The following is a 26,457-nucleotide window of genomic DNA, read 5'->3' on the forward strand; positions in this document are numbered from 1 at the left end:
GCAGGCAGGCTAAAAGAATTTAATCTATTCAGTCTTGAACAAAGAACACTACGGGACGATCTGATTCAAGCATTCAAAATTCTAAAAGGTATTGACAATGTCGACCCAAGGGACTTTTTCAACCTGAAAAAAGAAACAAGGACCAGAGGTCACAAATGGAGATTAGATAAAGGGGCATTCGGAACAGAAAATAGGAGGCACTTTTTTTACACAGAGAATTGTGGGAGTCTGAAACCAACTCCCCAGTAATGTTGTTGAAGCTGACACCCTGGGATCCTTCAAGAAGCTGCTTGATGAGATTCTGGGATCAATAAGCTACTAATAACCAAACGAGCAAGATGGGCCGAATGGCCTCCTCTCTTTTATAAACTTTTATGTACTTAAGTACTAAATGTGACAATTTACTGGCAATCTGGTTGAAATCTCACGCACTCACTGTACTGCAAGTGTTATTCTGATAATCGTCTTCCCTGTTTTCCCTCCAGTGCCTACTGAACAAATTATTTAACATATGAGAGGCTTGTGGTACAATAGCACCATCTAGTGGTTAGGGTACATTTTGTTCCATCAAAGCGTACAATATTGGGGCTGCAGACAATGCACTAAAACTATACAAATAATATGACAGTTTGGTAAATTAATAGTGTTTTAATGCATCCCCAGCCTTCACACACACACACTTGACACCTATTTGAAATAAAACCCCACCTGCTGTTTCTTTAATAGGATGCTGACGCTGGTCAAGTCTTTGCCGTAATCGTCGGAGTGGATCTGTCCCTCCAGACCCATCAGCCACTTGTCAAGGTCAGCACAGCTCTGGGTGAACAGCTCCGCCTTGTTGGCATCGAAGAGACACTGTGCCTTGGTCTGGGTGGTGGATTCCAGGTCGTCCCACATTTTGTGAAGGGATGACAGCTTCTCCTTGACAACCACCTCAGTCTCCGGTTTCTCTGCAACAAGCTGCATGCCATCCTGCAAAGCAATAAATCAAAACACACCTACATAAACCACTGCTGAAGCCTCTCACTAAAGCAGCTGATGCTCTAAATTCTTTTGCCTTTGCTCACAGAAAATGAGAGAGAACAACTGAACTGAAAGGACACATTAAGTTGTATTAAGTGTTTAAAAGGTCATAATGAGAAACACCAATTTTCCAATAATATCAGTAATAACTTAAGTAATACAAAAAAGTTGTATTTGATGAAGCTCCAAACCTTAGCCTTTGTGGTAGCAGACATCATAGAAGCCTGTTTAATAGATGTTCTAGATTTTCTATATACAGTGCCACCCCATTATAACGCGACCCGTTATGGTGCGGAATCGGTTATATCACGGTAAGGTTGTGGCTTCCATTTCCCCCATGATGCAATTTGACTCAGAATACGTTGGGTTTACTTGCTGTTTTACATTACCGTATTTAAATCAATTTAAACTGAAACTGGGACATATAGTACTTATAAAGCTCCCGTGCTTGCACTGTATTTTTTTTTCTAAAAGTAAAAACAAACTGTCTGCTAATGTTACAAAACAAGTGTGTATAAATGTCCTTGGATTCTGTGTTATTTATCTAGTTTACAACATTTATTATAAAAAATATATACAATTTAAATGAGCGGTGTAAACTTAAAACTGGTGGAAAAGCAGTTTCTATTATACTGTATATTACAATGACCCAGGATTTATACAGTTACACGACTGGTCTACAGACCCTGTGTGTAAGCAGGGAAGCGGTAAGCTTGCCCCAGCCAGGATTGATTGACGTCCGGGTAGGCGGGGACACTGAGTCAGACAAGCGGCTGTGTGAATGTGCAAGACTTTGTTGTTTTTGGTGTGGCCCAGGCTGACAGGGGCCAAGAATAATCATTCCAATAAACCATGGATTCGAGTACCTGCAAATTGTAAGCTACAATATGAATATAGCCATTGTAAATCATTTCACGAACAAAAATGCCAATATTCGTTATAAAGGCAAAACCCAAATAATGCGTCTCCAATTATGGACCCCGACAACCGCGTAATAATAGGGTAGCACTGAATAATCTTTTAGAGAAATAATGTTTGTTTATGTTTATATAATGTTTTACAGTAATCCATCGCATACCTGACTGCAGTGGGACCAGAGTAAGGGCAGATATGTAAAAAGTCAGATGAATGAATGCTGTTTTAAATACCATTATACACAGCTGTAACAATTACTATATTCACACAATTATTGTTTTGAGATTCAGCTCCCTTAAATCCCTTGTTTAGAAATATACAGGGTATTAACGCTTGCGACAGAGTAGCCATCTGCCGTGTGGGTGCGTAGATTCACTGCTGAGTGACAGGCAAGAGAGCAAGATGGAGGTTGAAGTTGATACATCCTGCAGGAAAACAGGATTTATTTACATATCAAGTCAACACACTGAACAGCTCACGTGACACTACAGCAATGGCAGCGCACGGAGCACATACAACACAGTGTACGAAAACTTGAACTAATCTGAACTAATCTTCTCGGTTCAATAATAAACTAATGTGGCTGAAGAGGTTCATCATGGTGGATAAATGGTTAGTGTGGATATTTGACGGACGGTTATGCCACGGATTACTGTACTTACATTAAACATTTGTCAAAATGAAAAAAAATAAGTTTCAGGTTGCCACAGTGTTCTCTACACTAAAGTAAAAATGAGATATCTAATTCTGGCATCCAAATCATTTTGTAACCCAGCATTACAACTGTTTTGCTTGTCTTGTTTTTGACCACCACAAAAATAACATGAACGTTTACAGTTTCTCTCCGAGGGATACCTTTTCAATTTTGTCCAACCACTCCTTGTTGGACTGCAGCTCGGCCATGAACGCCTGGTGTTTCAGCCATTTGCTATGCAAGTTCCTGGCTTCATCGTATGACATGTCCTGCGCTGTAAGCATCTTCTCATTGATCCAAAGGGACAGCTGGAGGATGAGCAAAGCGATTAGAATGTGTGTCAGGAACACCTTTTGTTGTGAGCTGCAGGTGATCAGTTACACAGCGGGCTAATTATCCAGAACAAACTGCTTTAAAAGGGCTACAGTCAGAAAACAATGTTATTGCCTAGATAGCGCTGCTCTTCATGTGACCTTTTTATTCTTAATTAAGAAATCTGATCACTTTCAAAAGGGGGAAGTTGCAGCAAAAGTCTAAAAAAAAACATATTCTGTACCCTTTAACATGCTAGTTATGGATTATTCACAGCAACATACCTCCTGGCAGTCCTGAAGGAATTTCTGCAGGTCTCTGTTGTCCTTGAGTCTCATCAGGAGTTCACTGGCAGCCTCACGATTCTTTTTATGCCTGTGATTCACACATAAAAAACATGCTTTAAAATCTGGTGAAACACACACACACACACATATATATGTAACGCAGGCATATCTGTGTCGTAAATATAGGTTGTCAAAAGGACTTTTTTGGCTTGTTCAGCAATGATGTGGCAAAGCAAAATTGATTAAAGAAAAAAACAACAACAAAAAATTAAAACTTGAGGATCTGATGAACTTTTCATGTCGGGTTGACTTGGAATAAAAGTTCAGTTTGGGATTCTTGCATGTTGGATTAAGATTTAGTGCATTTTGAAACGATTTGTGTTGATTTTGAATAAATGTTCAGCATCAATTTGAGATTTGTGCTTTCTGTACTGGGTTTTAATTCTTTAACTAATAGGATAAAGCAAAGGCAGAATACTGCATACATGAAATGAACAGGAACGTGTAATTCTACTTGTATTCACAATATCACCTCATTAACTTACTCCAACAGTTTATCGTTCATTTTGATTGTCCTTTCGCTAAAACGAACCCCTCGATATAACGAACAAAAGGCTTGGACCCCAACAGGTTCGTTATAAGGAGGGTGTACTATATATACATAGATGCACACACGCACTTATTTATTTGATGCTATTGCTGACCTGGGTCAGACTATAACACACTATATAGTTATCTGTTGAAGTATGCGTTGTATTCATATCGAAAATTAGAAGAAAAAAAAAAAAAAAAGCTTAGCTGAAGTGAGCCCAGACAAGGAACTAAAATTCTTAGCAAAGCTGAAAAGAGAACCAAACTACCATAAAACTTCAAATAAACGTCAGTCTCCAATACTCTCCAGTCTCTAATAGGCACCGGGGCTGCTGGGCGTCATACTGAATGTTCCCGAGGAGGCCAATGCAATCTGTTCCTTATTTAGATACTGGATTACACACATCTTGTCTATGCGCAAACAGGAACTAAAGTAAATCACAAAAAGGGTTCTTCTGATTGTTCATTTTTCAACGTTTTGCATATCCTTGTTTACTAATATATATGTGTATATATACCGTATATAATTGTTTTTATATTTTATATTATATATATATATATATATATATATATATATATATATATATATATATATTATATATATATATATATATATACACACACACACAATAATATTAATAAAAAATAAACCTTTCAAGGACAGGACATTTTATTTATTTTTTGTTAATATTATGTAACTGTTCTATTCACTTTAACATGTTCTTTACTGGGAATATACAAGAACTGAAAACTGGAAAGGTCCTTAAAAATGCAGTCAGTAAAGTTTAAACATCATGTTATATTTCTCCCAAGATTCATACTGAACAAGGTCAAGTTAAAAGGGACTTTATTTTTTTTTACCTGTCATCTATGGAGTCCACCTTCTCCTGGATCTTGTCAGAGTTGATGTTCCCGTCACTAACGAGTCTCCTGCCCGTTTCCACCACTGCGTTGATTTTCTCCTCATTGGCATCCATGGTGGTCATGAAGTCCTCCTGTTTCTTAATTGCAGCCTCTGCAGACTCCAGGGTGGTGGGCAGCTCAGTGTGTGCCAACACATACTCCTGGAAACACACAAGCAAAACACATGGTGAGCAACATCTTCTCTAAACATTTCACATTCAGCAAAAAGGACAGCCCTAAGCATAGTAGTCACCCCAGGGGATGGGAAACAAAAGCAAAACCGAGAAAAGTATCTTAAAATAGTTTTGTGGCTTTCACTTCTTTGACACAAATTATTGAGAAGTGGGTTACCTTTTTAGTGATTTGAGCAAGACATCTTCCTCATCCTTTTCCATTTACAATGGTGACTGCTGCAAGTCAAAGTAAACTCAAAAGACCATGTGCATCCATAAACCTGGTCATGCTGGTCAATAATGACAGGATCCAACACACTCACTTGATCCTGTGTCTTAAATGACCTTGAAACCAATACCACGTTTCCATGAACCACATAACCCGGTACGTGCCCGAGTTGCCCCCCCACACCTCCGTTTCCTGAGGAGTGAAATCAAAGTCTAAATTTGGGCTGGGAGGAAATTGCATCAATGTCAATCAAAAATGTTGTAGGGGGAGGGAACATACCGTATAACGGGACATTTTGGCTGGTAATATATTAAATTCAGTGGATTTGCTATCATGGGGATTTTGACAGTTTCTGAATTGCCGTTTTTCACTAAGCACTTTCACAAAGAAAAATGCAAAGCAGTTTTGCATTTATATTTTTAATGAAATGTATCTGGTAAAACAGTATCATTTACAATAGCTCGCTGTAGCATCTACAATGTCACTGCAGCAACTTGGAGAACAACAATAAGGTCTTCTAATCAGTTACAGTATTTGTCATTCTTATGTGGCCCTTAACTTTAAGGTAAGCATTTGCTACCTCTCAGTTTTAAAATGTAGCTATGGTTCACAACATAACACAGTGGAATGATCACAGTATCATGCAGTAATTGCAGGACAGTATTGCCACGTGTGAAAACTTTAACAATAAAGCCGCAATGAAAATGCTTTAAGACTAGCAAGCACTGGTAAAATCAGCTCAGTTTTATACGGTGCAGAACTAATTTAAACGTTTTGTTTTGTAGTGTGGAGTAGTGGTTAGGGATCTGGACTCTTGACCGGAGGGTCGTGGGTTCAATCCCCAGTTGGGACACTGCTGCTGTACCCTTGAGCAAGGTACTTTACCTAGATTGCTCCAGTAAAAGAAAACCAACTGTATAAATGGGTAATTGTATGTAAAAATAATGTGATGTCTTGTAACAATTGTAAGTCGCCCTGGATAAGGGCGTCAGCTAAGAAATAAATAATAATAATAATAATAATAATATAGACTTTGCGATACCTGCACTATGGGTGTCTCCAGTAATAATAATGTATCGACAATAACAAATCAAACATTTTGTTATGTACTTTCTAACAAGTCTGGCATAAACACTTTTGGCTATTTAATATTAAAAAAAATATATAACACAAAAATGCTTAACATAAAACAGAACAGTCCTACTACAGTAGCAGGCGCAGTTTACACTGCCTCTGGGTTTCTGATCACATCAGATCAATTCCAGATTTTTTTAATCCTTTGATGGAAATGTGCAATCTGCTTTCAATGTCTTCAAGCAAATTGGCTTCATCACTGCCATTCTCATATCCACTTTGACATCTGACAAATTATTTCCCTTGTCCAACGCTTCTTTAACCTTTTCTGTACACCAGTCTGACAGAAAGAGGGATCACTACGAGTACTGTATGCAACCCTCTAATTGTTGGATGTATTATTGGCGAACCAATCAAAACCGTCAATAAAGCCAAAATATATTTGCCACCAAACTTTCCCGTTATACAGTAATTATACACCATTTTCACTGAATAAAAATATTTAATACAAGTATAAGGCTTTTCTTATATATATATATATATATATATATATATATATATATATATATATATATATATATATATATATATATATATATTGTGATGATGTGTATGTACCAAACATTAATTTGGAGGCTTTAGGACCCTGGGGATAGCCACACACTTTGTATGATAACAAATGTAACAATTGCTTAATTGTATAATTAATGGGCAAATGCTGATCAGATGCAAGTGATCAAGTCGGGGTTAAAAAGGTTTCAGTTTGTGTGTTCAAGGAGAAGGGTTGAAGTGGTGAGAGGGGAAAAACTGAACAGTGGAAAAGTGTGTTGGACAAAGAAAGATTTTCTGATAACGAAACAAAGGTACGGGTTTTTGACAACGAAGTTCTGGACGGTGATTTGGATTAGGTGATTTGTGGAATTAGTTTAAAACAGGGGAACAGGCTTACCCTGCCCTGCATTAGATAGCACTACTGTTAACCAGTTTCGTTAGCGCCTGAAGAAGGGCTAGGTTTTGTTTTGTGTTTTTGTTTGTTTGAAATATCAGTTTGCTAATAAACGTACGCCACGGCGTTTAAAGAGCACTTCCATTGTATCGTGTGTAATTAAAGTGACAGACACCTATTTGAAAGAACAACACAGACTCCGGATGAAAAGGTCAAAATACGTCACTATATGTAAACAATAACAAGTAGTTGTCATGCCGTCAAAAACCTATAAATACCTCCAATGTTTGGATTCAAACACAGGCTCCCTTGAGAAAGATATGTACAACATATCGAAACATTGGGCAGCTGGCTCTTTGAGCTAAAATATATATATATATATATATATATATATATATATATATATATATATATAATGTATCATGTACTACGTGAAACAAATACTAAACAAATATCTAGATGGATTTATCTTTTAAATCGTTGACAATTTGACTAATACCATCTGTAGCGAATTCATGTCTTGACATTTAACTCGCAAGTATTTCTGGGGGAAATCGGAAGTATTTCCTACCCAACTCACGTGACAACTCGAGTAACTCAGAAAAGCATGGAAACGTCACCTTTTTCACCAACTCGAGTTGTCCATCAACTTGAGTTCTGGGAGAATTCAGGTGCACTCAAGTCGACTCGAGTTGGCTGTCCATGTAAACAAGGTAAAATATATTTAACACATGAAAGCACCAAATAACATAAACAACCTTTTCCAACAAATGTAAATTATTTATTTTTTTCTTTTGGTGCTCCCACCAACTTTTGCTTTTAGACAAATGTGTTAACCACTGACATACCTGGTTATTGAGGAATGCTTCTGCTTGTTTTGTGTCTCTGAGGAACAGCTGGTAGGCATGGGACTGAGACAGCAGGCTCTGTCTGTTCTCCCACATCTTGTGCAGCTCGTTCCAGCCGGTGTCCAGGGCCTGCAGGCGCTGGCGCAAGAACATGTACTGGGCATCCGTCTGGCCTTGCGTGACCATCTCGCCCATGTCGCGCATCTTCTGGTAGTCCTCCTCGTAGTTGTTGATCTCATTCTTGATGTTCTCATGCTGGGTGAGCAGCTTCTCGGCCTCCGTCAAGGTGTTGGGCATGTCCTCTGAGGCGATGGCGGTCTGGGTCCTCGAGAGCCAGGACTGGAAGTCATCCAGGTCTCGTAGGAACTGCTGAAGCTTGCTGGCTTCGCCCAGGGACTCCTCACGGTTCTTCAGGGTGGTCTTCATCTCCTCCCAGACGTCTGTGATCTCTGCCAGACGACCCATTATGGCTTGAGCCTGATCGGGGTGTTCTGCGGCCAGCCTTTCAGCCTCCTTCTGCAGGTCGCCCAGCTTGTCCTCGATGGCTGCAAGGTCTCTCTCCATTCCTGTCAGTTTCCTCTGCAGGGCCATGACTCCGGCCAGGTCGTTGCCCAGCTCCTGAGTGGATTCAATGACTTTGGTCTTCTCCCTGATCCACGATTTGGTTTCGTTACATTCCAGGTGGTAGTTCTGAACACCCAAAGCAGAACTGAGAGAATCTTTCTTTTGGTCCACCAAATCACGGAACTGGCTCCATCTGAAATAAACAGCAGACGGTGTAAACACATCTATTGCAGTTTAACTCCAAATAAACCCATAATAAAAAGAAGCCACCATGACACAGATAGGTACTAACTAACATTATTTTAGGCTGTTGTTACAGGCCTTTATACATAAGGAAAAATTATATTCTCAGATTTCCCATAGAAGGTGCATTATCAGATAATCTGCACATTTCTGCATGAAGTGTAGTTATAACATCTGCCAGAAGATTGTGCCATAATATTACTGCAAAAGGTAAACAACCCATCAAAAGGTAATTTAAAGCATCTAAAGCATTACTAGCAATGTTACACAGTAATCCACAGCTCCACATGTATTACTGTGTTTTATTTACCCTTTATAACATCGATGAATCGATGCATCGCATATCACAGAACGTGGTTTTCCATTTTACTAGCTGCTATTTCCTCTCGGAAAGCTTGTTTAAACTCAAAAAGATAAATCTTTTCACTAAACACCACCAACTATGATGGTATTTACAAAACTGAAGGAAATGGAACAAATGCCATTTAACTTAACTTGTGCTCATCACTGGCCAACTCATTTTCTGGAAGAGTTCAGTGTCAGAAACAGCTGCCATTGTTTTTTTTGTTTAATGCACAAAAGCAGAAATGTTCTTCATACAAAGATGGGGACAAGCGCTGTAATTCCTTAGGAAGCAGCAGGGCAGGTGTGAATAACAAAATCACAAAATCAGCAATCTGGCTTCTTCAAAAATAAACAGATGTACTCCTGGGAGACAAATTTGCATACATTTACATTTTCTGTACTAAAATGTACTTATTTATTTTCAAAAGAAGCCTATTTGCTTCAAGTTAAATTAAAGCTGCAGGTACTAAGCTGTTGTTTGCACTTGATTAAACATTGAATCTTGCTGTAACCCAGATCTTTAAAATGCCAGCTCCCATTCAGGTATTACAGTTACCTGGTATTAAGTTTATCCTGCTGGGCTTTGATTTCTTTCTCGCTGGGGTGTCCACTGTGAATCAGCTGGCGAGCAATCTGGTTGACTACAGCCACACGGGAAGCCTGGTTATTCATTTCCGGTTCCAAACTTTCAAACCTGTAAAAAACGCAGTGTGTTAGAGGCAACTGTTGGGAAAAAAGAAATGACAGCTTCATATAGAGGATAGCATGCGCTATTAAGCACCTTGTATAGAGGAAACAATATACAGTTTTAGCAATAGCATTAGACATTCTGATCCAAAACACACTACCCTATAAACAAACAAACAAACAAACAAACAAACAAACATGGGTGGTGGTGGGCGCCGCGGGACACAATACACATCTGACAAATACAAAACAAAATAACTCCCTATATATATATATATATATACACACACACACACACACACACAGACACACACTGGGGTGGGTGGGGGATACATGTTTGAGGCAATGCTGCTTCCTACCTGTGCTGGATTACTTCCAGATCTTCAAGTTTCTCTGGGATCTGCATGCTGATCAACCACTGTTCCTTTTCATCGATCCAGAGCTCGCAGGCATCAGCCTCGCTGGACATCTTGTAAAGGGCCAGAGCGTCTTGTAGAGCTTGCTTGCGCAGCCTGGTGAGCTCGGTGACCTCTTTGTACCTCTCCTCAATCCCAGATAGCCTGCCCAGGACCTCTGGGGACTGGGCGTGCTCTTCGGGGAGGGCCTTGGACTGCTCCTCCAGGGTGTCGATGACAGGACGGTAGCTGGCGATCTCTTCAGCCACATCTTTGTGTTTCCTGACCAGTGACTGGGTAGAGTACTCGTCGTGGCCCACGTCGCTGCTGGAGACGATCCGGAGGACGTCAAGCATCCAAGTGTCAATGTCGTCGGCATCGGCCTGGAACTGGTGCAGGTTGGAAGCCTCCTCCAGGCGTTTCTTCCTGATGGCGGACAGCTGCTCCAGGTTGGCCCACTGCTCCTGAATGTCCATGATCCGCTCCCTGATCTTGTCAGAGCCAAAGTGGTCATCAGCGATCATTTCCTCTCCTTCCCGTATCGTCTGCTGCAGGTGAGTGTATCGGCCGCTCATTTCATCCTCGAAGGCCTTGTGTTTGCTCAGGAGGCGCAACACGCTGGTCAGGTCTTTACCGTAGTCGTCAGACGACAAGATCTGCTCCTTCTCTCGGATCCATCCCTCCTCCTCTGCCATCTCCCAGAAGAACTTCCAGAGGCGACGCGATTCCTCAAGACGGGCCCTGCGCTCCATCGCTAGCTGGCACAGCTCCTGATAACAGAACTCCATGTGTGCCACCCGGTCACGGATAACCTGGGGGTCACATGGCTTGTAACCTGCAAGGAGAATACACCACTCAATAAATAACCTGCATCTAGATGTGCTACTGTACTCCTGTAAACCTTGCGTTAAGATAAGAAGCTCAAGAACCAAAACATGCTGAACACAAACAATTGAACACATACAAAAAACACACTTGTCCTATTTATTTATATATTGTATGTTAATATAAACTAGTAAGGCTGCTAGCTAAAAGAAGACTACTTTGACTGCTCACAAGTCAAAATGCTGTCTTTGAAGTAACAGAAAAAATCAAGATACATGTTAAGAGAAAGTGTGTCTTTCTAATATTTTTCTATTTTATATGTTGCTATGCTTTGTCTGTATTTACTTAAACTCAATGTAAAGGCAAGCTGATGGAAAGTTACTGATAAGGACACATTCCTTTTCTGGGTATGGAAGTTGTTGGTGTCTGGTAATATTCCGCTGTAATCTCTTGTAGTAATATATCTTAGTGGAGGGTGTGTGCGTGTCAAACGCATGAATTGTAAGTATGTTTATTAAAAGGTCTAAGATGATAGCACAGGTGTAATGGAGAAAAGTTACAAAACGAATTGAGTACTGAAAGGGTACCAACCTATACTGGAAAACAGTTACAAAAGAAATTGTTAAAGAATGATGTCACCACAGGTTAGATATAAAAAGGCTTGTTTAGAAATCATTTGTTGGACCAGAAAAACGCAGACTTGTCTCCAAAAAAAGGTTATTTATGCACATAAAGTGCCTTTTTTGTATTGCATGCTGATTTAGATGTTTAATAAAAAGTATTAGTGTTAAACTGACTAATTGTTCTCTTGAGCAAATCATTCTGGGTTAATCTGCAAAATAAGACTCACACCAGTGAGCCAGTATCACAGAAAAAAAACATACTGCTAATACATAATACTTTTCTACCTTCTCCATCACTTGCAAATTTCTGAGCAGATGCATTGACCGCCTTGACTCTGTCTGCCTGAATACCAATGTCAGCTTCAACCAGAGTGTGTTTCTGCAGTAGATCTTCCACACCAAGCAAGTGCTTTCCATAATCCTGAGACAGCAAAAGCATCTGAGGAGGAAAAGTCAAAAGAAAACTCAAGCAAACTTAAAATTGGAACTAGATTCAAATTAAATGTGTCACACAACATTTTATTATGCTTTTATTATGTCATTACCTTCATCTCATCCATCCAGTCCATAATGTAAAGCATCTCCTGGAAGACCTTTTGCAGGCCCAGGTTCATCTCCAGTCGCTGGCGCCGAGCCTTGAGCAGCTCCAAAAGGTACTCCCAAAGCCGGATCACATTGTCTTTCCTGGCTGTGATGCGCTTGATGTCATGGTAGTTCTCTGCTTCAAGTTCCCTGGCCACAGCCAGCACCGCCTCCACTCTCTCTTCATAGGCCGCGATGTCAGTCTCAATTGCTTCGTGCTTCTTGGTGGCGGCCTCCACTGCCTGCAGGTCATACCCAAAGTTGTCCTACAGATGGGGTTGAAGATAGGCAGAAAACAATAAAAGGAGTTCAAATCCAAGTTGGAAGAAAATAAAGCTGCTGACAGATACAATACACTGCTTTCTAGTACACCTGATAACCTTTTAAAATGTGGAGTGTAAATGATTTATGAAGAATCTCAGGAACAGCACTCATTACATACCATGTGCTGCTTGTAGCAGGTAGCTATCTGTTATTTACAGCGTTGATTTGCTATAATGTTGGTTTTACCTTACGCATTGAAAAACTTCAATGTACAAATCAAAATTTGGTGGTGTGTTCTCCAGCCCTACCTGCGAGACGAGCCGCTGATTCTCGCTCAGCCAGGTCTCCCTCATGGCTGCCTTGCGGTCGAAACGGCGGGCCAGCTGTTCCAGTTTCTCTTGCCTTATCAACTCAGTCCTCAGTGCCAGCTCCCGTTCATGCTCTGCTTTTTCCAGTCTTTCCCAGGCCTGTGAGTGAAGAAAAAGATCCATTATTATACATACAGTATATGGTTGAAAGAGAAGGAATGTGTCACATCATTTATATATATATATATATATATACACACTGTATATATAGACAGACACACACACACACATACAGTGGTTTGCAAAAGTATTCACTGCCTACCAATAATGTCACATTTCGTTGAATTACAAATAATGTGTGCAGTTTTTCAAACAAACTTTTTATTCAAAGCTGTAGTGGTTAAACTGAACACTGTTATATGGGGATGAGGTTAAATGTCAGCAAAACTTGCAAAGAAAATGTACAAAATGAAATTTACTGGTTGCATAAGTATTCAGCCCCTTAAGTCAGTACATGGTAGAAGCACCTTATGCAGCAATTACTGCTATGAGTCTTTGTGGATAGGTCTCTACTAGCTTTGCACAGTAGGATGGTGAAACTTTTGCTCCAGTTCTGATAAGTTTGTTGAGGATCGTCGATGGACTGCAATCTTCAAGTGTCTCCATAAAGTTTCGATCGGATTCAAGTCAGGACTTTGACTGGGCCACTCAAAAACATTAATTCTCTTTTTGTTCAACCACTCCAGTGTGCCTTTGGTTTTGTGCTTCGGGTCATTGTCCTGCTGAAATGTGAATTTCCTCCCCAGTTTTAGAGTCTTGGCTGACTCAAACAGGTTTTCCTCAAGGATTCGCATGTAGTTTGCACCATTCTTTCTCCCCTCTATCCTGACAAGCTTCCCAGTACCTGCTGAAGAGAAGCATCCCCATAACATGATGCTGCCACCACCATGCTTGACAGTTGGGATGTGTTGACTTGGTGATGTGCAGTGTTAGGCTTGCGCCAGACGTAACGCTTGGAATTTAGACCGAAAAGCTCAATTTTTGTCTCGTCTGACCACAAAACCTTTTTCCACATGTCTGCAGTATCATCTACATGCTTTATCGCAAACTCCATACGTGCTTTAAGATGAGGCTTTTTGAGTAATGGCTTCTTTCTTGCCACCCTTCCACACAGGCCAGCTTTGTGTAGGGACTGGCTTATTGTTGATGTGTGAACAATGACTCCCATCTCAGACACAGAACTTTGCAGATCTCTCAAGGTCATTGTTGGCTTCAAAGTGACATCCCCGAACCAGTTTCCTGCTTGCCCGGCTGCTCAGTTTGGGAGGGCGATCTGATCTGGGTAATATCTGGGTGGTATGATGCATCTTCCACTTCTTAATGATGGACTTCACTGTGCAGTGATGCAGTCAAGACCAAAATTGAGACCAAGACCAAGACTGTGACCAGTATATATGTAAACTACATAAAAAGTAATATTCAATGGCTCATAGGCTTCAATGATTCTATTCTAATGTTTTCACATACACAAATAGGATTGTGCTTCAAAAATTACTTAATCTTTCACATCAGATTTTTAGAAATAATAAAGCAATACAATGCATTTGCTTTTAAAAATATTAATATTACTACTACTATTTATTATTATTATTATTATTATTATTATTATTATTATTATTATTATTATTATTATAAGCATGATATAAAATTATGCACAGGCTGAAGAACTGTGTTTACCTGATACATTTTTCACAGTGGATTAGCAGAAGAAGCTGGTATAACCAGATTACAGTATTGTATACATTCTGCTTGAAATGAACTATTAGAATTGCTGCTTTAAACGTTTCATTGCTCAAACATTGAATGTATTGGTCATTTTATATATATTATTTATTTATTTTTCTATAACTAACTTATTTCCTGTGACACCGGCGTTACAAAAGTGTCGAAAAAAAAATTATCAAGCATGGGGTGCTTCATCTTGGGACAACTGCATACAAAAATCTGCTCCAGTGGAAAACCACAGTGAAGAAGAAAAAAAAAAAAAAAAGACAGGATTGCTTAGAGTAGGCTGTATTTCTGTGGGCTGTATTTCACATCAAACAGCCTATGGGTGACAGGCACAGACCACAGGAGCTACTGGTGATTGGCCGTGGTGTGGTGACAAGGTGGGACTAACTGGAGCTAAAGACCAGTGACAGTGGAGTGTTGTTTGTTGTTGTTGTAAAGCAGAGAGGGAAACGAATAAACAGAGACAGAATAGTTTCTCCCTGAGATTCTTTTTAAAAATGAATTTGTTTTAGCAGCATAGGTCGTGGCCCACAGTGACCTGTTAATTGTTAGTTAACAACTGGCAGATTGTCTTTGATCATTTATTAGTATAATATTGAGCTTGGCCCTGAATCGACTGAAGGCTCATTCTTACAGCGTTAAGGATTTTGTTACAATAGACACACACTGTTAACATCCCGGTCTGTACGCACAGGATGCCACCTCTAGCAAAGTCTTTTGTCTTATGAAGCATGCGCTACGTAACTGTCTCCAAAACAAAAAAAAAATTATGTTGCAACAAAGCTGGAAACTATATTGATTGTTTGAAAAACGCTGTAACGCAGGCATATCTCTGTCGTAAATATAGGTTGTCAAAAAGCACTAGTTTTTTGGCTTGTTCAGCAACCATGCGGCAAAGCAAAATTGATTAAAGAAAAAGAAACGAAAAAAAATATTGAGGCTATGATTAATTTTTCATGTCAGGTTGATTTTCAATAAAAGCTCAGTTTGGGATTCTTGCATGTTGGATTAAGATTTGGTGCACTTTGAAACAATTCATGTCAGAATGATTTTGAATAAAAGTTCAGCTTCAGTTCGGGGTTTGTGCTTTTTTTGTACTGCGTTTTAATTATTTAACAAATTGGATAAAGCAAAGGCAGAATACTGCATATATGAAATGAACAGGTACATGTAATTCTACTTTTACTCACAATATCATCTCATTAACTTAGTCCAACAGTTTATTGTCCTTTCGCTATAATGAACCCCTCGATATAATGAGCAAAAGGCTTGGACCCAAACAGGTTCGTTATAGCAAGGGTGTACCCTGTGTGTGTGTGTGTGTGTGTGTGTGTGTGTGTGTGTGTGTGTGTGTGTGTGTGTGTGTGTGTGTGTGTGTGTGTGTGTGTGTGTGTTTATATATATATACAATTTATTTAATCAGAATCTCCTTGTGGTATCTTTTTTGCATTCATTCAAATCCAACAACAAAATGAATGGGTAAATCGCATTGTTGCCCTGTTGAGTGTGACTCACCTTGTTAATATCTGAGATGAGTTTTCCCTCTCTGGGCAGGTATACTTTCTGGTTGTTCGCTCTCATCTTGCTCTGAATGGTGAAAAGAAGCACTTCCAGGTTACCCTTTTCTGTAAACCTAAAAAACAACAAAAATCGACTTAGAAACAACCAAACATAAACATTACTATTTTACATGTATTCTTATTTTAAGCTGGGTCCACACCTGAAAGATTAGTTGCGCAATTTAGTTGCATGCAACCGAGTCGCTTATATGTGGACGTCCCTGCAACCAGTTGCGAGCAGTTGCGCAACCAGTTGCTTGAAGTAGAGCAGGGCTCCACTTTCCTAGCAACTCCTGAGAGACGTCTGTAGTCATAGGCGATCACGTCGCCAACTCTGGTTCTTATAATGCTGACTGCACGGCCTGCATATCCTGTCATAAATTTTAAAAATGTCGACGGTAAAATTAAACGGTTTCGTCCAGCTTTTACGTGGCTTTGTTTTTTCTTTAAGGAATATGGCATTTAAAATAACAACAGTTGAAAAAATAATAATAGCCATCTCTTCCTCGTTAATTACTGGACACATTACGACATGACCAAAAAAAGTGTCACCTCAGGTGACAAAACCAAAAAAAAAAAACTACTTCAGCTTGTAGATGGAATAACAATGTAATCATTATCATAAAAAAAAATCAAACTTGTAGACGCGGGTAATTGCTCAGATGTGGACACAGCAATTGCTCGCAACTGAGTTGCGCGATTTCGGGAGCAATTGGGCTGCGCAACTGATTGCTCAGGTGTGGACCTGGCTTTACACAGGGCATACAATGGATCTGGTTCTGAAATAGTTGCATTCACACAAGCCAGTAGAAAGCCAACAGACTAGTGTGCAAGCAAATTCACAAACAAGACGTGACCTAAAAATAACAAATTCTGTTATTTGTGTGTGTGGGTGAGGCAGGGGGAGCTTATGAATAGCATTTCCAGCAGGTGTCTGTTTACTTTAGGACAGGTGAGCAAGATATCTGGAGAATAACATGCTTCAGTTTCACAAGCACATCTCATAGCAAGCTATGGACACGGAGGTGCTACTACAATGGTACAAACATCCTGGAACTTACTTAGAGGGCTTCTCCACTGTGCGGTATGTGTTGAAGGCCTGTAGCTGCTGCTGTACACCAACAAGAGAGTTGGCAAACTTGCGATTGTTCAGGATAATGATGGTTTGTTCGATCCACTCCAAGAGGTCAGAAGCCAGGGACTCGTACTTTTCAATCATCTTCTCTGTCTCAATGGCATTGTCAAGCACCTGTTTTAATGAAAGCAAAGCCCCAATAATGAGCACCACAAGGATTATTTACAGGTGAAATGAGAGCAACAGAAAGGTGTACTGAAAATAGCAAGAATTAAGTAACAGGATGAGCTTTGGTTAACATTATTGAATAAGTTGATCACAGCCATGAATGACCAATATATCACTTTGCTGTTATGGGGTTATGGTATTTTTTTTTCGTTTGTGACAAATTCAACTAAAAAGGAGTAGTATTTCACCTTTCCAATACGCTTTCCTTCTACAGCCAAAGCCTTCATCTTGGAGAAGTAGTGGTAGTATGTTACCACATAAGTGATGATGGACTTTTCATCAGGCTGGTCCACACTGATATCTGAAAAAAAAAGGGGGTGGGGGGTGAGATTTTTCAACTGATGCAGAACATTATAGAAAATATTCTTTGTATACCCCACATAAACACATTCATTCCAACAGCAAATCATCATAAAAGCAAACCTTCTGGGTCCAGGAGCTTGGTGAGACCAAGGTGTTGCTCTGCAAGGTTGAAAGCGTTCTGCAGATTGTAGTGAACGTTGGATTTCTTCAGCTTATCAAAATCAATCAGGTCAGGCCTGGGGAGGTTGGAAGGAGTTTATAGACTATACCAGAACCATAATTACATGTATTTCATTATTAGAGACATATACACATAGTATATTTTATCAATACTCTATTGTTTAAAAGACCATGTCCCCTGTCAATTCAACATTTGTTTCATACAGTAGTTATGGTAATATACTGTAGTCAGTGACAGGTGGCCTACCTATGTTTGTGAATAAGTGCATTGAAAGCCATGCCGTCTCTCCAGCTGGTGGTGAAGTTGCGAATGTTGACATTTTGATAACTGTGTGGAAATAAAATTAAATGTCATGAGATTGTTAGCATTTACAGATTGCTCCGACATGTCAGTTTAAATAATGTATTCTATAGGACAGGCAACAAAAAAAAAAATCATTCTGCATTGTATTGGGACTTAATTCAGATAACAGTTAAGTTACATGTTTAACAGACATGTATGTATTCATTCTTCCAATTTTGGTCACTCCCATTAAAAAAAAACAAAAAAAAAACTTCTAGCTCATTAAAAGTATAAATCTAGCTGGCAATTAACTGCAGATTCACATTTACTGTATATAACTGGCAAATAATTCTGAAAATAAAATGTTTAAATAGTTAGATAATGGAAAAAAAAAAGGTTTCCAAAAGCAGGATATGGAAGGGAAGAATATTGAGTCTCACCCAGCAGTCTTCATCTGGCACCACAGCAGCAAGGCATCCTTCGCAGATTTCTTCTCCTTGTTGTCTTCAGTCTCAACGCGGATATCTTGGATCTGGGAAATGATGAAAAATAAATAAATAAATAAATAAATAAATAAATAAAAACATACAAAACAAACAAACAAACAAACAAACATACATTCTGGTCTCAGACAAAACTCCTAATCAACATAAAAACAATTAACGCTGAGAGTTTCTCAAAACAAAGCTTAATAATGGCCTAATGACTTTTAGCTTTGTTGGATTATGTCTCTCTAATAATCAGGTCATTTTTATAACCATTTTATACATTCAATATATTTATTATTATTTGTTTATTTAGCAGATACCTTTATCCAATGCAACTCATATAGACTATGGTGTGTGAACTATGTATCAGCTGCAGAGTCACTTACAACAACGTCTCACCCAAAAAGACTGAGCACAAGGGGGTAAGTGACTTGCTCTGGGTCACACAATGAGTCAGGGGCTGAGGTAGGATTTGAACCAGGGACCTCTTGGTTACAAGCCCTTTTCTTTAACCACTGGACCACACAGCCTCACAGATCCAGAGATTTCACAATTTTTCTGTGATTGTTAAACGAAAACAACTTTGTTTTTTGTGAACTCCCACTACCTCCAGGCCAGATAACTCATGGGTTTGCAAGTCAATAAATAAATAAATAAATCAAGACCTAAAATGAAATTTTGTGTCAAAATCATAAAAGCAAAATAGATGCAGTAACTACAGGCACTATAGTATAATGTTTTAGAAATTGCATTAAGCCTTTTGCACTGTTGCAAACTCATAATGAGAATGCTGCAAGTTTCCAGATCATTGCCAACTCCAGGGGCAGTTGCCTTTGCTGTAGTAGGTAGGACAATGGTTGGACCAGGTAAAGTACTAGTAAAGTGCTTGTCCAGTAGGTGTCACTATTATACAGAGGAGTTGATTTCATTTTACAAAGGGGAAAGGGAAGGGGACTCAGTGGGGATACATGAAATATAACATACGATCTATCCTAGTGGAAGAACTCTTTAGTTAGTTCTTTACAATCACTATAAGATATCCTTTTGTATGAAACTTTTTTTTTTTTTTTTTTTTTTACCTGGAACCTGAGAATGATGGTCCAAATAAGGCCAAGCGTCAATCTGTGATTCCCATCCACAATATCATGTGATCCCATGTTCTCTAAATGCACCCTCTGTTCTTTGAGGAACTGAAGGGCCTTGTCGACATTCTCCAGACAGTGGATACGCATTCTTCCCTTTGTTGGCTTGGGCTGCGAGCAGAGAAAATTGAACAAATTAATATATCATGCATTTGAACTCACATTAAACTGAACATCAAGGTTTCCAAACAGAAAAAAAGCTTTTATGCCAGGCAATGGCATTAATCATGAATGTCGAACCCAGCAGTAAATATATGCTAAATAAACAAATGATAGTAAGGTACCAGAAGACAAAGGCAAAGGCACTTCAGACAAGGTCAATAATATAAGAAAATGTTTCTGTATGAGCTCATTTTTAAAATGTGTTTAAAACAGAGTTCAGGGTTTTAAAACCACATTATCTACCGTAGGATAATGACCGCTCCACTCGGAAGCTGATTGCCTGACACTATCTGCAAAGTTTATTATCTGCAAAGTTTATTATCTTTCAATTGTATTAAGGGACAGTCAAATAATGACACTGTATTTTAAAACAAGTGTGTAAGTGATATACATCCACCACCATGGCTGTCCCTAACAAGTTTCATCAGAGTTGAATAAGTGTTTCTACAGATATGTTAAAATGTAAGGTGTGACTGACAGACATACTCCATTTACACTGGGATGCTAATACCATCAATAACTTGTGCAAAATAATGTCCTTAGCAAGCTTTTTTTTTTTTTTAATTATGTTAAACGTATTAATATAATAACCTTGGTTGCAATTAAGCCAGTCCAGACACTTTACACAGGCAAGAAAAAGCCTCTATGGAAATGGAACGCTAGAGTCATTTTTGCTCATAGTGCTGACGACTGGTGGGTGTGTCTCACTGCATAATTAATGCAGCCGACTGCAGCTGTTTTCTCTGCATAGGCTGCTGGTCTGATGCATCGATTAAGTTTATGAGGATGTTTTGATGCAAAGCACATAGACATGTCAGCATTGTTTGCAGCATCACTACACAGCCTTCCAGTAAACTCCACCTTCACTCACTGAACACTTACATGGGTATCTGTTTCTTGTCAATAAGACTATTTTCTTACAGCACAAAACTACCATATATAAATTGAAGTTTTATGCTGTAAGAAAATAATCTTATTGACAAGAAACAGATACCCATGTAAGTGTTCAGTGAGTGAAGGTGGAGTTTACTGGAAGGCCCTCATTCAAATTTGGCTTTAGATTCCTGATAATACACACACACACACACACACACACACACACACACACACACACCATCAGGAATCTAAAGCCATATGCATACTGTCCATTTTTATTGAAGTTACAGTAACACTGAAATCAAATTTCAAAACAATTTTAAAAGTACTGTGTGTTTTATTGGAAAAATGAACTGCAGTTGATCACATTATTTTTTACCCCCAATTTTCTCCCGAACTTCAAATGTCCAATCATTTCCACCATCACCGCAGCAATTCCCCACACATCTACCGCAGAGCCAGCTTCCTTTTACACCCAGGAACTCGAGAGCAGATGTCTGTGAGCTACTGACCTCTGGAGGACAAAGACCAGCCCTGAGGCATCCGCTTTTGAGCTTTTAAAATACAGTACAGAGGCGCTACTGTAGATGCAAGGCAAATACATTACCCAATATTCTTTACATTAACATTTCTCTTCCCTGGGAGGGTTCCAAAACAATTTAAGCTCCCCCAGGGTTCCCTAACATTGAATTCTAGAGGATTCGTTTTAGAAAACAGTGGTTCAGGGGGTAAATATATTTTTTGTTGATGTATAGTTTTTACATGTTGCACAGGCTGCACAGCACAGAGAAAGCCTGCCTTGGTCTTGGTCCTGATCCAGGCAGGTCAAGTACCAGATCACTTGCTGTTTGAGACTTTAAAGCATTTTGCCCAGTATTCAGGTCACTTGGAGTTAGACTGGATTTCAGGTCATGGCACAAAAATAAGCAAGCAGGGGCACAGTTTGTTTGGACAGCTGGGCTGAAACAGGGACAGTGCACTAGTTTACACTGAGAAAGCATAATGTGACAGCTTGTTAAACCCTTTTCATTTTTAAAGAAACATAAATTTCTCTTTATCTTACCTCTTCCCCTTACTGCACAAACCATTTGGGGAAAAAGTTTTAGAATTACAAATTGCTGCAATGTTTGTCAAAATGCCCTTTTTTTGTGTAACTACTCGATTGATCTTAAAACAACACACAACGCAACGATACAGCAGTCTGTCAATTTTTTTTCTGTAATGAAATTACTTTGAGACATTTCACCTGGCTACTGCTAGCCCTAGACTAATATCCTTATCAAGTGGTGTTGTGTTTATAAAGTCAGAAATATTTAAAGCTTTCAAACAAAAACTGTTCTCCAGAACTCTTGATTTCCCACAATCATGTTGCAACAGAACAAATGCTCCATTCAATTTCTAGTTTCTGGGTTATAATATGCATATGTTAAAACGCATTAAGAGAACCATCAGCATTTAAAATTTACAGCAGTATTTAGGGTATCAATAATTGTCTGGCAGCCTAATTTAAATGAAAAGGTGTTGTTGTATTAATATGAAAAGGAACTCAACAATCTATTGTAGTGACTTTCTCAATGATGTTAATGGATTACGTGCTAATTCAGTTTCCTGTATGAATTGACAGTGCTATTTTTCCGCTCTGCTTTGAAGCAATGCGATAACCCCTGGCGCGAACCCATCCTGCTCTGAAAAGCAATCTCCCAATTAAACAACATAAATAGCACTGGGAAGAACTGTCTCCCAGAGTTGTATCCCCATTATCAGTATCCCGATTAGCGCCGACCATTTCAAAATGCATGTTTAATTTAAAAAGACAAACCGGGTTCAGGATCAAAGCTCACAGATTGAAATTTAAAACAGGTAACTGTGAATAATCTGCTTCCTTTGTTGAATGCCTAATGATTTACCCTTCTACCTGTCTGAAAACCAAACAAGGTCTTGTTTTAATTAAGTCTATTTACATTCTTAAAAAGGTAGTTTTAGCTGAATTTATATATTTTCAAAACTGTGTAGGGCACTGAATCTGGTGTACAGCAAGTGTTCAGGACTAAAACACCAAGCAGTTCTACAATAGGTGTGTCTTACTAAAAAGACAATTTGTTCTTCAAATGACAAACTCAATAATATCTTATCTTAAGTGTTAGAAATATGTGTGTGGAGTGAGGGTGCGCTAAGCAATTCACTATGTACACAAAAGATCCCCGTGGCTGCATGTGTAACTTACTGTAGACTAAAAGCTAACCTTTAGGATCGTTGCTAGCCACACCTGTTTCAGTTTCTTCCGATAGGTATCAGAAAATAATCTTTCCCTTCACTGAGCCGTTACAGTAACGCAAGTGATTTTGTATCAAGGCATACAGTTTTGTTCGCTTTACCTGAAATAAACTGGTTATTTGACTATATTCATGCAGTTGAAAAGGGTTTGTTATTCTTCCAATAGGAATTTATTTTGTTTGGTACTTACAAGTCTCTCCCCAGAGAGCACTTCCAGCAGTTTGATTAGCATGCGGCCATCGCGCAGGTCCATGTATAGGTCTGTAATTCGGCAGGATACACGCGCCAAGTGCGAGTTCACCCATTTTGTGAAAGTTTTCTTTTGAACAGCTTCACGTTCGTCTGTTGGAAAAAAAGAAACAAACAAACTGTCATTTTTTTGTTAACACAATTAACACATTATCAAGGAGTTTGCCTTTTTAAAATTGCAGGTTTGATGACTTTATAATTTACTTAACTGAACACAGTGTTTTTTCTACCATGACTTAAAACAGTACTCTACGTTTTTTTTTTTTTTTTTTTTAAACCAAGGAGGGCAGTGCTCAGCAAACCTGAAGAACAGTAGTCACTGACTGAGCTATGGTGGGGTCCTATTAGTTACTGATTGCTTTGTGCATTTTTCTTATTTAAAACTAATGCAAACCACTGTTCACCAGTTATGACCAATGTTTTACATGACATACCAGCTTTTTTTTGTTGACAAGAATACTACAGCCAAAACACTTGCATGAGGCAAACTAAGTTTGTATATGTGAAACAAACACTTCAGTTACAACTTATTTCACCATTTTGTAGAGGCATTCAGGAACAGTAGCTGGGAAAATTGTTCATGTGTGATTGTGTCTAAACAGGCTAGCATTATGCCATCGCTGTGGAAGCTAGCATCAAGCTGGCAACCAGCCGACAGTAAACCAGCTCTAGAGGAGGATGGAATTCAAGAAGGCTTCTATTATTTAAGCTGAATTTAGCAGTCTATGCTGGCCAGGTTCTGAAGCTAGCACAGAAAATGCAAGTGGAAGAACGAAACCCTAGAAGTCTCAAAAACAAGTGCAATCGAATCCATTTTCCAAGTCCAGTAAAAACAACAAAAATAAAAACACAATTAATTCACCTATCTAACTACATTTGCCATTTATTTCCTACATTTAATAAAATACAGCCTAAACTGACTGGTATTATCACCCCTCAATCCAATCAAAGTTGTGCGTGGGTGTGTTACATGGTTGTTTGGCCACAAAGAACTACATCAATGAAAAAATTATATGAGTAACTTGCTTTAACTTTAACATCTTGAAATATGTTACATATCTGAACATGTTTTTACCACACAAAAGCCAGGATACAGGTCTTCCTTTTATACCTTGACAGAAATGCCAAAGCCTGTAGTTCTTTGACAGAAAGCAGGCAGTTTTTTCCCCTTCACAACAAAGTTATTTCCTGTACAGTAGTAGCCTACATGACCAAATTCTGAACAAACAGGAATGTTACAGAAATAGGCAGTACATTTTATAGCAGTCTAGCCTGACCTCCCAGTAAAACCTGGTTATTTTAACTTTATTTGGCATATTGTTTTGATGCTAAAAGAGCATGTGTCAGGCTTTGATATTTTTCTGAAGAGAGGAACATCATTTTAAATAGACTAAAACTTGCAAAATGATGAGCTTCTCAAGGGTGATTAACTTTATTTTTATTTTTTAAAAATATAAAAAATAAACTTTGCCTTGACAACATAAATAGGACAAAAGTTATAACTATCCTGTTTATGCTAGGTGGTGCTGTAATATTTTCCTCTTTCCAAGACGCATGTAAATTCATTTCAACTGGCAAGAAAGAGGAAAAAAAAAAAAAAAAAAGTACCATTTAAAAACTACCAGCAGATATAACTGGTTGATGAGGTCACCAAGAGCAATTAAAAAGCATACATGCACTTTGAAGACTGCCACTGTCTCACGTCTTTCATACTCTTGCACAGAAGCTATAAATATAACACCCACCTATTCCTAATCATCTGTGCAAGCACATGGTCCCCTCGCAGTTATCACACATACATATCAAAAGGCAGTCCAGCTAAATCAACATCTTCATGTCAGAAAGCATTCATCATGCTGACTCAAGACTTTTTGAAAGAAATTTCACAACTATATTTCTATCCTGCAAGGGGTGTTTTAAAACCAATTTTAATATTTTTCACACATGTATATGTACAGTACATATTCATTCACATAATTTCAATGACATTTTCAAAATAGTTCTTTTAGCATTTCCAGTAAACTTGTTTGGAGGAAGTCGTGTCTCTAGGCTGTAGATTTGTGGGCTTGGGCCCTGGGGTCAATGTCTTACACACTTTAACAAGCTGTGTTTTACTGAACCTTTAAATTACTACAAAAGAACAGGACTCTTATCTCATATCTGAAAGGCAGTGTCACAACAGCACAGCTTCCTCACCCATCAAACTGAAATGTGAGATGGACAGAGACATCTAACTTGCACACAGTATATATGTTTTATTTATTTATTTATTTATTTATTTAATTAATTAATTAATTAATTAATTAATTAAAACAGCATAGTCCTGTAGCCTACTCAGAAACAAACATTTGCAATCTAAATGCCTTGTTTTTATTATTGGGGAATGAAAAACATACATCTTACTTCGAACACACTAATAAAAAACAATTTGTCACATTGGATGTATGTTTTGCATAAATACATTGGTTAAAAAAGTACATTTATGCGGGACGCTCATAAAGAAATAGGAACAGTCTATTTTAGACACTGGCCATTTTACACTATGCATCCAGTATGAAAGCCTTAAGATGTACAGTATTAAAAACAAAAACCTGGATGCTGACACAGCATACTAGGTGTAAAAGGACCCAGCCTGTATATTTTAGACAGTGCATCTGTTTTGAGATTAATATACAGCAGAAAAAATCAACTGGGGATGGGTGGGGCAATATGTTTGTCTGATAAGGACTCCTTAATTCGACTTGAAACTTACCGTACTGAAAGTTGAATAAAGAGTGAAGTCAGATAATTTTCAGTACGGTAATTTTGTTTCAAGTCGAATTAAGGAGTCCTTATCAGACAAACATATTGCCCCACCCATTCCCAGTTGATTTTTTCTTATCTTTACCCACAAATTATGGTTCTTGAGCTAGTCTAAGGAAAAAACGAAAAAAAAAACACATCTGCTAATAAATTAAGAAAATTAAGTAGGATCTGGATATACCATGCAACGAGTACCCAACTATGTAACTGATCC

General features: G+C 38.6%; 1 protein-coding gene across 7 annotated transcripts in view; it reads right to left on the bottom strand.

Annotated features, from left to right (window-relative positions):
* LOC117411414 (spectrin beta chain, non-erythrocytic 1) overlaps window positions 1–26,457 on the bottom strand; it is a 130,439-nt gene that overhangs the window by 23,328 nt on the left and 80,654 nt on the right. For all 7 annotated transcript variants that reach the window (XM_059025510.1, XM_059025512.1, XM_059025511.1 and 4 more), the window contains 18 exons: window positions 23,383–23,534; window positions 19,818–19,991; window positions 18,691–18,782; window positions 18,215–18,295; window positions 17,908–18,023; window positions 17,673–17,785; window positions 17,243–17,430; window positions 16,138–16,255; window positions 12,832–12,990; window positions 12,223–12,525; window positions 11,963–12,116; window positions 10,194–11,064; window positions 9,704–9,841; window positions 7,996–8,752; window positions 4,684–4,886; window positions 3,229–3,319; window positions 2,794–2,940; window positions 709–972 (listed from right to left, as the gene is read on the bottom strand). In XM_059025510.1, coding sequence (XP_058881493.1) covers window positions 709–972; window positions 2,794–2,940; window positions 3,229–3,319; window positions 4,684–4,886; window positions 7,996–8,752; window positions 9,704–9,841; window positions 10,194–11,064; window positions 11,963–12,116; window positions 12,223–12,525; window positions 12,832–12,990; window positions 16,138–16,255; window positions 17,243–17,430; window positions 17,673–17,785; window positions 17,908–18,023; window positions 18,215–18,295; window positions 18,691–18,782; window positions 19,818–19,991; window positions 23,383–23,534 — 4,121 coding nt within the window. The remainder of the gene's footprint in view (window positions 1–708; window positions 973–2,793; window positions 2,941–3,228; window positions 3,320–4,683; window positions 4,887–7,995; window positions 8,753–9,703; window positions 9,842–10,193; window positions 11,065–11,962; window positions 12,117–12,222; window positions 12,526–12,831; window positions 12,991–16,137; window positions 16,256–17,242; window positions 17,431–17,672; window positions 17,786–17,907; window positions 18,024–18,214; window positions 18,296–18,690; window positions 18,783–19,817; window positions 19,992–23,382; window positions 23,535–26,457) is intronic.

The sequence above is a fragment of the Acipenser ruthenus genome, chromosome 6 (genome assembly GCF_902713425.1).
Source record: "Acipenser ruthenus chromosome 6, fAciRut3.2 maternal haplotype, whole genome shotgun sequence".
NCBI lineage: Eukaryota > Metazoa > Chordata > Actinopteri > Acipenseriformes > Acipenseridae > Acipenser > Acipenser ruthenus.